General features: G+C 38.1%; 3 protein-coding genes and 1 non-coding gene across 5 annotated transcripts; 1 reads left to right on the top strand and 3 right to left on the bottom strand.

Moving 5' to 3' along the window:
• Positions 1-26: 26 nt before the first annotated feature.
• On the bottom strand, positions 27-5717 carry LOC149735182 (uncharacterized). Of its 2 annotated transcripts, none has more exons than XM_089879403.1 (10): positions 5576-5717; positions 5184-5262; positions 4576-4741; positions 4058-4207; positions 3651-3839; positions 3220-3314; positions 2721-2866; positions 1646-1909; positions 1400-1545; positions 27-318 (listed from the first exon to the last, which is right to left on the bottom strand). In XM_089879403.1, exons 1-10 carry the CDS (start codon positions 5631-5633, stop codon positions 208-210), a joined length of 1404 nt encoding a protein of 467 aa, XP_089735529.1. In that variant the 5' UTR covers positions 5634-5717; the 3' UTR covers positions 27-207. The 2 variants fall into 2 exon arrangements, with proteins under 2 accessions (XP_089735529.1, XP_089735530.1); XM_089879404.1 differs by having other exon boundaries at positions 2721-2851.
• On the bottom strand, positions 5651-7442 carry LOC149735180 (protein FAM241B-like). The gene is made up of 2 exons (XM_089879427.1): positions 7119-7442; positions 5651-6790 (listed from the first exon to the last, which is right to left on the bottom strand). Exons 1-2 carry the CDS (start codon positions 7206-7208, stop codon positions 6431-6433), a joined length of 450 nt encoding a protein of 149 aa, XP_089735553.1. The 5' UTR covers positions 7209-7442; the 3' UTR covers positions 5651-6430.
• On the top strand, positions 5915-5986 carry Trnam-cau (transfer RNA methionine (anticodon CAU)). The gene has a single exon. It is a non-coding gene; the product is annotated as a tRNA-Met (tRNA).
• LOC149735179 (DNA-directed primase/polymerase protein-like) lies at positions 7266-11112 on the bottom strand. Its single transcript, XM_089879391.1, has 2 exons — positions 11006-11112; positions 7266-9707 (listed from the first exon to the last, which is right to left on the bottom strand). Exon 2 carries the CDS (start codon positions 9631-9633, stop codon positions 8074-8076), a length of 1560 nt encoding a protein of 519 aa, XP_089735517.1. The 5' UTR covers positions 9634-9707; positions 11006-11112; the 3' UTR covers positions 7266-8073.
• Positions 11113-11222: the final 110 nt, after the last annotated feature.

Genomic DNA, 11222 nt, shown 5'->3' with positions numbered 1-11222 from the left:
GGCGCGCTTTAATTATGACGTCATAGTTGTAGTAAATAAGTTTAATAGGGCAGTTTCGAGTGATTTTTAGCGAAATTTGACATTTTTAAGAAAAAAAGCATGGATATTGATATTTACACAAAAAATTCAAGTTTTTAATTTTGTGAAATTTTTCCAAAATATTAAACTTGATGGAAAATGTCTTTGAATACATTCCACTGATGATGTTTATTGTCGTTGTAGTTGATCCTTTAGAGCCATAATGCTCTTCCGTTGTTCCTCAGGTAACATGGTGATTTGTTGGGGGGTGAGTTGGAGAACTTGCATTATTAACGCGGCCTGTAATATGGGGGGGGGGTTAGATGTTTGTTACAAAGAAACACAGAGTAATCGAACTGACAGCATTTTTAAATTTGCACAAAAACCTCATGATCTATGTTTACCGACATGCGTGTGTACAAGGTCAAACCCATATAAAATAACACACAGTTGAACAAAAGACCAAAATGTGAATCACGAGGGGTAATTTTGTAACATTTTATCGATTCAATTAATTTTTTTTTGTTCTTCTCCTGAATCTATAGCTTTAGCCTTTCACACATTGACACATACACCTCATTCCCCCCAAACATTGACACATACACCTCATTCCCCAAACATTGACACATACACCTCATTCCCCCCAAACATTGACACATACACCTCATTCCCCCCAAACATTGACACATACACCTCATTCCCCCAAACATTGACACATACACCTCATTCCCCCCAAACATTGACACATACACCTCATTCCACCCAAACATTGACACATACACCTCATTCCCCCCAAACATTGACATATACACCTCATTCCCCCCAAACATTGACACATACACCTCATTCCCCCAAACATTGACACATACACCTCATTCCCCCCAAACATTGACATATACACCTCATTCCCCCCAAACATTGACACATACACCTCATTCCCCCCAAACATTGACATATACACCTCATTCCCCCCAAACACACAAACACCTCATGCTCATTACCGCACATGGTGTTCCTGCTAATTTAAAGGATCTAATATTATCCTATATCCATTAAATCAGCAATACAAAGGGCACAAAATGATGACCATGTATGTAATATAATGTCATATTAGACACATATAAAGGCCATATGCATACACATATACTATATAACATCTACTTTTCATACAGTGAGATGGGGTAAGATGGGACACCTTTTTATTCAATTTTATCATCCCATTTGGTAGTAAACAAAGAACATTCAATGAAATATAAAACCGTATCCTCACGACTCCCGTATATCGTTATTAATTGTTTAAAACACGATCAGGATATTTAGATAATATGTGCTAAAGGTGTCCCATATTACCCCACAATACTATATATTCCCCCCAACCCACCTTTTCATGGTCTTGCTCCGATGTGGGTTCATCCATCGCGTTACGTTGGGGTCCCCTACGTGGGTCCGATGATCCATCACCCCCCCTCAACATCGGAGGTCTCCCCCCCATTATTGGGGGTCCTCCCCGGTCCATTGAAGAACGACCTGGGGGAATAACCAAATGTGAAAAGATTCAAAATTTAATTTTAGCAAAAAGACATGGTAATAAACATAAAAACACACAAGTGACACGATAGCCACATACCTCTATCCATTGGTGGACCACGATCCATGGGCGGCCCACCTCGCCCCATATTTTGTTCCATCATGCCCCGATCCATTGGAGGTCCACGGTCCATAGGGGGCCGATCCATTGGGCCCCGGTCCATTGCCCCTCGTTCCATTGGCCCCCTGTCCATTGGGGGTCTATCCATGGGTGTACGCTCCATAGGGGGCCCCCTACCCCTACCCATCCCCCCACCTCTTTCCATTGATTCGCGATCTTGGTAGTTTGGGTCCAGGTTACGATCTGTAGAGAAATAATGATAATGGAGATATAAATATATAATAATAATCATTGGTGAACACAATGTACAATTATTCTAATTTATATGGATAAGGAGCATTTTCAAGCCCCCAAACCCTGTTAAACCCCCATTTTTAAGTAGGCCATGGAACAACCAAGAACTGTCAATCCCTTTTCCTTTGCCCGCTCATATTACATGAAATGTGATGATGATGCAACAAAACAACCTTTATTACAAAGTCACCCTTATATGCCTATGCGCCCACATATGTGTGTGGTGGCGATACAAAATATATAAAATATAAGTTCATGCCAACCATGTTTACATATATATAATATATATATGTATAGTGGTGTGGGGAAGATGGGATAGCTTTAGCACATAATATCCAAATATCTTGATCGTGTTTTAAACAATTAACAACGGCCTATGGGAGTCGTGAGGATACAGTTTTATATTTCATTAAATGTTCTTTGTTTACTACCAAATGGGACAGGAAAATAAAATGAAAAGGTGTCCCATCTTTCCCCACCCTACTGTAGAATATGGTACCATGGTGATTCCTACCCCAAACATCCATATATATATATATATAGTAGCCTATTGTATATTTGTATATATATTCACTACAGTTACATATATACAACAACAATTTGGGAAAAATTTAATTGACATTCAGTTCATTTTTTTTGACTTGAAATAAAATAATTCATTGAAACATTGACTGTAAATGTTTACAAGTCAAAAAAATGAACTGAATATCAATTAAATTTTTCCCAAATTGTTGTTGTATACACACTATAGTTACATTACCTCTCCCGAATCGATCGGGACTACCAGGACGTTGATCCATATGTGGTGGTGGTCGATGATGCATGTCAGTCATGTGATCACCCCTCTCCATGTTGCGACCCACACGATGGGGCCCTCCACCCATCATGTGACTATTTATATTATTTCTATTCAAAGTTATGTTATTTTTATGGGGATTTATTATACGATAACATGATATCTATGTTGTTAGTAACGAAGAACAATTAGTTTAATTGATTCATTATAATATATCAATTATTTATTGTAAATATTTTAATAAAATATTGTAATTAATTAAAATAATAACTGATTATTGTTTTGCGGAATAATCGACTTTGATGTTAATTAATTAATTAATCAACAAAATTAGGATGCAAATAATAAAAAAAAATTGTTCAATATATATATATATGCTGTTATGCTTGCATTGAAACTAAGCAGAAACCCATGTTATATCAACTATATAATAATTAAACCAAAGATTAAACTAATTACCCACCTGTCCATATGTTCCATGGGTTCACGATCACGCATCATTCTCTCATCAGGGAAACCACCTAACCCCGGTAATGGACCCCCGTTCTGTCGAGAATCCTGGGATTGAGGGTTGTTAATGTAGCAATGTTTTACCTTGTTTAGTTTAGGATTTTATGGATTTAGAAGTTAAAGGTGTCCTGTTTTAAACGCTTTGTGCCCACTTACGAGTTACCACATGTTTAACTTTGTGGGTGATTGTTTTTTCTGTATTGCTGATAATTTCAACATCCCATTAGTGACCACTGCGTTTAGGAAATTGCTGTTAAGTGTCTTGCTCTGGAACACATACACCACGACGATAGCACCCTGGGTGTTGGGGTATTAGACCTACACCCCAGGTCCCATAGCATGCCTAACCCCAACCCCCACCCATATACAACCAACCTCGCTTACCATTTCTGGCCTTGGTTTATCATTAGATGGAATAAGAGGTTGAACGGGTGTTTGGCGATGCAGCATCTTCATAGCTATCTCGGGATCTACTATTCTCATAACAACTTGTGCTTGTAACAACGCGTACGCAAGTTGTGGGTTTTGTAGCAGCATGTTGCGGGCTTCAACAGGGTTGTTTTGAATGCATTGCTGGAGATATGAGAATATTTAGTTGGTGGTATCCTAGTTTAGTGACTGTGATAAACTGAAATGGTATTTTAAAGCAACATAAATGAATAAAAGAAACAAAAACATGATTAAACCTCGATGTACAGTCAGTAGCATTTTAACCATGCCCAGAACCCTCATATAGCTTTACAGACATCCATATACACCCACCCCCCACACCACCCACAACTCCCATATACCTTCATTTGTTTCATTAGTTCAAACATTTGTTCAGGTGGTAAACTCGCTACAGCTTTACTGATGGCTTCAGGGGCGTCTTGTGGCGAGGTAGCGTCTCCGTAATCTGATTCCACCGGGGGAGCCATGGAGCGAAGGTTGTTGAATTCATCCTGTTATAAATTAAATAAATAAATATATGATCTATGGGTGAGGTCTTTGTCAAGAGATTTAGGCCAAAGACGCCCCATTACCCTTTACACGTGGTGGCGTGGGGTATGACTCGGATTACTTTTGCTTCACCATCAAAAGGTATTGACAAATACTATGCAAACCGAAACCATGTAACAAATAATTTTGAATTTTAATCTTAAAAAAGTGATTTTAGAATATTAGGCTTGACAGCAACAACATTGATTAACCTTTATTCTAAAGATACAGCCTTATTTAATAAACCACTTTCACACAAAATCCACAGTAGCTTATCCCCACACTTTTATCCTGTAGATATAACAATATATATTAAAACCACACACAAGACCTGCACGTTTCTGTTTCTTTCACTTGTAGCGTGATCCACTCGTAACGGACGACCGTGTAATTCCCTCCCATTAAGATTTCTCATCGAACTTAACGCGGTTTCTTTATCTTGGTACTCCGCAAATCCATAACCTTTCGGTTTTCCTGATTCGCGGTCGAACACAAGTCTGTGGTGAAACACAGTGTGATGGAATTAATAAAATATGATTAGCATTTTGGGGGAACCCGTGTGCTTTGCCAATGTCCATTTATGGTTGTCAAACATATGGAGTAAATTATGTTATTTAACTAATTGTGACTCTTGTTCATAGTAACAGTTTATTTAATCATATTTTCTCTATGACCTCACATATATAGATACATATTATTGGCTTACACCCTGTGCTCACTTACAAGTTATGTATGTTATTTTATGGTGATTGTTTTTATGTGTGGCCGACAATTTGAATACCCTATTAGTGACCACTGGGTTGGAGCAATTACTGTTAAGTGTCTTTCCCAAGGACACATACGGCCACAATTGCCCAGGTTTTGTAAAGATTTGTTGTCAATACTGATAAAGTATATATGTATGCAGAACCCTGGTAACCACCAACTTATTAAACGAACCTGAAACTGATAACATTTCCAACTTCATTAAAAATATCTTTCAATTGTTCCTCCGTTGCCTCGTATGGTATGTTGCCAACTGTAAGAGTAATATTCGGTAAAGTTGGTCGTTTATAATTTTGTGGGTGGGAACTTGAGTGACTTATCAATGGTTAGGTTTATAAACATACGCCAAAACGGTGAACGATCCCCCATAACGGGGTAATGGGCCAATCCTGCCCTAAATCCTAGGACCCGTGCCTACACTGCGGGACCTCACCCAAAATGAACATAATCTCTGCCCCCTAACTATCAACCTCTAACACTCCCCACCAGCCAAACATTTAACGTACTGAAGAATTCTTCACTCGTGCCACCAAAACATATATATACCACAACCACACATTACTTACCGAATACAGAACGGATAGATCTTTCGTAGTCCACCGGGTCTCTATCTCGCATATTCATTTTAACAACAAACTAAACACTGAAAATAATTTGTAAACAAGTTAAATCACAACATGGTATATAACTTTAACGTTACAGTTTGTATGCCAATATTACAAACATATGTTTTGTTACGCAAAATATTATGTAAAAGTAAAAACACGCGTTAAAAATACACGCAACACCAGCGACATCTAGCGGATACAAAATATCAGAATTAATATATTGCGATAATTAATAGTTTCCTGGACATATGTCAATAGTTTGTGATAAGACTAATGTTTACACAACGTGTAATCGACAGCAGAGTGGCGCAGCGGAAGCGTGCTGGGCCCATAACCCAGAGGTCGATGGATCGAAACCATCCTCTGCTACTTTTACCTTCTTCTCCATCCACGCGAAGGTAAAGAATATACATTCGTTTATTTCCCCGCTCAAAAACTACAACGTTGTAGTCTCAATGTACCTTTCAGTGCTGTGTGTTTTACTTTGCCAATTCAGAGGTTGTATAATATTCCTTTTGTGTTATAAATGAAATGGGTTATAAATGAGATATTGCCAAAGTATTACAAAGATAAAACGATTTATAAAGCGAGCAATGGGAAACCTAAACTTAAAGCTGTTGTTAAGCTTCCCTTTGATAAAAGATGGCAGCAAATACAACCATTTGTGCTTAAGATACAATTTTAGTTGGGCGAACAACAGAAGAGACAAAAAAATTATTCCATTGTTTCACCAAAATCAAGTCCTTTTTGCAGTGCGGGGCTAAAGCTACCAGTGTTTTACCTAAATTTTAAACCCTGATATTTATATTATTTCTATGACCTTCCCAATCTTCTCCCACCACCGGAGAAGCCAGAGGGCGGTGGACGCCTTGTACTCGCCGCCGCTTGTGGGCGCTGTTGGCTCATTGTCACCACAAAATACAAAAGCCCAAGAAACAAGACCCCAGGTAACCCAAACATCAACAATACAACAACCATAGCTGTTGTCATAATAGGTTCAACAACATGACTCCCTATGTTCCAGCGTGGTATTCCTAGTTGGAGGAGTTTTTCATTCCAAGTGTCAAACACCGTCCTCCCCTGCCCCCCCTCGGCGAACGCTCCACCCATACCGCCACCTTGTGGCTGGTTCCCATGCTCTCCACCCCCATCTTGTGGTGAGTTTATACGACCCTGTGGACAAAGCAGGGTCAATGGCGCCACCGAGTGATTTTATTGCGTTATTAAACATTCGTCCCTCTTAGTGTCATCTAACTTTGTTTGCGTAATTTGGTTGCAAACGCAATAACCAAACCATTAAGCCACGCTGCCGTGTTTATGTTTTAACTTCATGCTTTCATACAGACAAGGATATTTTATTTTTGTATATTTTATATGTTTAAAACTGACTTGAACCAAAGATAAAATGTAACAGTAGCGGTACGTAGAGAACAAAGTCATTTATAATTCTGGGAGTAAAAATCCACACCCATATATTATATTTACTAAACAGCAAACTTACAATTCTGCTTGATCTGTAATTTGGTTGGTTTTGATTGACAGGTTGTTTATCATCGTGGATAATTTCCCCGCTTGCCGATACTCGAACCATGGTAGTTATGCACAGATCAACATATACATATAAATAAATGGGTTAATGTAGCTTAAACCTGGGGGGATAGGAACAGGATAATGGAACTAATGGGTCAGACACACTGGGGAGCATGAAATTTAGACTGTAGTTGGCATATTACCTCAACAAAGCTTGTAGGAATAAGAAAAGGGTAATAATTATAATTAGCCAACTCTGGCCTAAACTTCATATACGGCGTGAGTTGGCCCTCTCTCAAATAGAAGATGTGAGTTGGCCCTCTCCTAGGGATGCACATTACAGAATAATTAGGTATTCTAGGATATCCTAGAATACTTTATTTCGAATCTAGAATTCCGAATCTAGAATTTCGAATCTTCTTGTATTTATAGGAAAAAATAATTTTACCCACATAAGTCAGTTTATTGACTCTTTCATAGCAGCCTTGTTGGATCATGAGCTGTAAAATTATCAAAAACTGTACTATTGGGTAGTTTTTGCGCCATGAAACGTATAGCAGGCTATGAAAAGACGTTGTAAAACGTTTACTCTCAAAAGTCCCACAAACACAAAAATATTTTTTTTTTAATTATTAAATTTCAAAAATTGTTAATATAGTGTATAAGATGACATGTAATGACGTCATTAAACAGAATACCGAATCCCGTAATTAGATTCGAATACAAAAGGATTCGAATCTCATGGATTCGAAATTCTGTAATGTGCATCCCTACCCTCTCCCATATAGAATACAAGAATAGAGTGGAAAAATTACAAGCATAAAAATATATAAAACAGTAAAATACAAATTGATAAAAATAAGTGCAAAAGGTAAAACAAATAAAAAAAGGTTAAAACTTTTTCCAAACAAATGTTTATTGTGATGTCATAAGGTATTGTTTGTTTCAAATTCAACAACAGCCTTTATGATGTCACTATCAGACATTTCGTAATTGTCAAAAGATTTTTCAAATTTGTCTGAAATTTTAAATTTTTTGTCATCTTCTGATTGGCCGATTGCTTCGTAACAAGTGATGATGTCATCAATCTCCTGTGGCAACGAGAACGAGGGTGATTTGTAGCCGATCGCGCGACAATCGGAGTCGTAACATTTCTGGTGACAACTCCTACCTGTCACGTCAACCACGTACATAATATTGTTATTTCTATGTTCACGACCGATATTATGGCAAAATCTGGTCCCTGTGATGTCATAATTAATGACACGCGTAGTGGGAAAATATGTCAATTTACGAATCCGAGCTTTTTCATTGAATCTTTTTATATAGTTTGTGATAAATTCTGATATTTCTTTAGTTGGGATTCCAAACTCTGACGATTCCAAACCACAAGTTGTAACTGGGGCAACTATGGCGTCGTTTCTGCTCAAATTATTTGCTTGTTTTTCATCTTTTTCCGTCGGGACTTCCAAAAACCTAACAACCTTATCCTCACACACGTTTGTGACAATAGAAACAAAAAATATTTGTTTTAGTTTAAAAGAATTCTCGTTTTCACCCAGCTTTTGTTGTATTGGTTTAAAAATTGATAAATTTGGAAACTTTTGATTAAAATCAAACTCACAGTTGTCAGAAATCTTTAATTCAAAGTTTTTGTTTCGTTTTCTTGACATAAAAAGTCGGAAATTCCGATTCCTTGTGTACACTCCCTCATCTATGAAAATGCCATTCCCGTTGGTTGTCTTCACGACCAAATCTTGTAACTTATCCCGAAATTCCAATTCTTCAATCCAAAGTATATCCGATGGCGCAGTTTTTGGCTCTAAACTTAAATATTCCTTCAAATCCCTGCAAATCTTTTTCACGAACCTCCCAGCATGTATGTTATCCTTAAACACGCACCCCTGGGGCATATGCACAACAACATGTTGGCTGTATTTAACATCAGAGCTCGATTCAAGTTCCACAAAACATTTTCTCGTCAATCTTAGACAAAAACTCCGCAACAAACAAGAGCACACATACGCAATCCAAATAGAAATCATATTTCCCCCATTTTTCTCCGGATTCATCGTCTTATTAAACTCAATATCAAAATAAAGATGACAAGGAGCATTTTCTTGAATAACTTCGTAAAAATGCCTTTCGCCGAAACTTTTCTGTGAATAATAAAACCAGAACTCTTCAATAGTAGCAGCCACAAAATTTCTAATACCACCGTCCGCGAACTCGTTCCCAAATACGAACAACCTTTCGTTTGCACACTTAGCATATTCAATTGCATCATTTTGCTTGGTAAACAACTTCCACGTTGGCGCAGGTAACTCAAATTCGCATAATCTTGGTTTGTACATAGATACCATAGGGGTAGATTGAAACTTTTTGCACTGAGTCTCTATTTTAGTGAAACAATATTTTCTCTTTGTTTTTACAGTTGTTGTGTCTATGTTGCTGTTTTCGCCACAATTTTGCAACTTTTCTGCCATTTTTTGGTAAATTCTTCTAACAATTTTACCCCAAAGACATTTTTTCTGAATTAAACAAAATAGCAAATACACGGGTCCTACTAAAACACGCCCGGCGGGGCCCGGTGGGGCCCGGTGGAAAAAAATATACTAAAACACGCCCGGTGCGGGGCCCGGTGGGACCCGGTGAGGACCCGGTGTTACGAGTCATACTAAAACACGCCCGGTGGGGGGCCCGGTGAGTATTTCTTGAAAGGGGAGCTTTCCCTATGCAAGAGCCACCAAAATGCGTGTGTGAAACAGAACTTGTGAAAAAATTGGAAGATATTGTCTGTCTTCAAAGCATAAAGATGGCAATTTTCGGTGATAGAAATTACATTCTTGCTCCGCACGTCATCGCTGAAACAAAATGTGCATAGGAAATGAAACATGATGATGAAAATGGACACGTAATTCGCAAGTCCTTTAATTATCGCTCTGCTAAAACGAAAACAAACGTGGGATCGCGCTACTGAGGGCTTGTCCGAATACGTAAAAGCCTAACACGCTAACTAAAAGACACATCATGTCTAATATTTACATTTTTCGTTTTAAAAGTTACATTGTTCGTCTTTTAAAGTTTTTAATAATAAAACTTCGATCAAGTATAAGTGTATGTATAGTACTGTGGTCTAAGGTAGGACACTTATAGCACATATAGTAGAGTGGGGTAAGATGGGACACATTTTCATTCTGTTTCTAGTCCCATTTGGTAGTAAGCAAAGAACATTCAAAGAATTATAAAACTATATTCTTACGACTCCCATAGAACGTTGTTAATTGTTTAAAACACGAACAGAAAATTTGGATCTTATGTGCTAAAGGTGTCCCGTCTCCCCCCGTCCTACTATAATATTTAAATATCCTGATCGTGTTTTAAACAATTAACAACAGTCTATGGAAGTCGTGAGGACATAGTTTTATAATTCTTTGAATGTTCTTTGCTTACTACCAAATGGGACGAGAAATAGAATAAAAAGGTGTCCTATCTTACCCCACCCCCTATTAACAAAATTCAACGAATAAACTTTTGCTAAAAATACAGTTCATTATGTAAGTGTACAACGAAACAAACTTCGTACATCCATAATCAAAGTTAATTTTCAAAAAACTCAACTCGGGGGTCTCATTAGGCTAAAAATCTGAATACACGCATCACATTTTGGTGGATCTTGAATAGGGAAAGCTCCCTTTTCAAGAAATACTCTCCGGGCCCCCCACCGGGCGTGTTTTAGTATGACTCGTAACACCGGGTCCTCACCGGGTCCCACCGGGCCCCGCACCGGGCGTGTTTTAGTATATTTTTTTCCACCGGGCCCCGCCGGGCGTGTTTTAGTAGGACCGAAATACACAGCCTTCTAATCAAACTTACACACGCTAACCGTCGTCTTACTGCTTCGTCATCGTTTGTTTCGCTTCACCAACTTTCCTCCGTTTATATACCGCGAGAAAAAGGCAAATTATAACATAGAAATCGAAGAAAATTTCAATTCTACCAGGGGACAAATTAATTCGATTGAAAATGGCACAAAGTCGCCGATAATACCAAAATTCAAACCACGCAAAAATGC

The sequence above is a fragment of the Ciona robusta genome, chromosome 6 (genome assembly GCF_009617815.1).
Source record: "Ciona robusta chromosome 6, ASM961781v2".
NCBI classification, from domain to species: Eukaryota; Metazoa; Chordata; class Ascidiacea; order Phlebobranchia; family Cionidae; genus Ciona; species Ciona robusta.
This window is presented reverse-complemented; position numbering and strand designations above follow the sequence as displayed.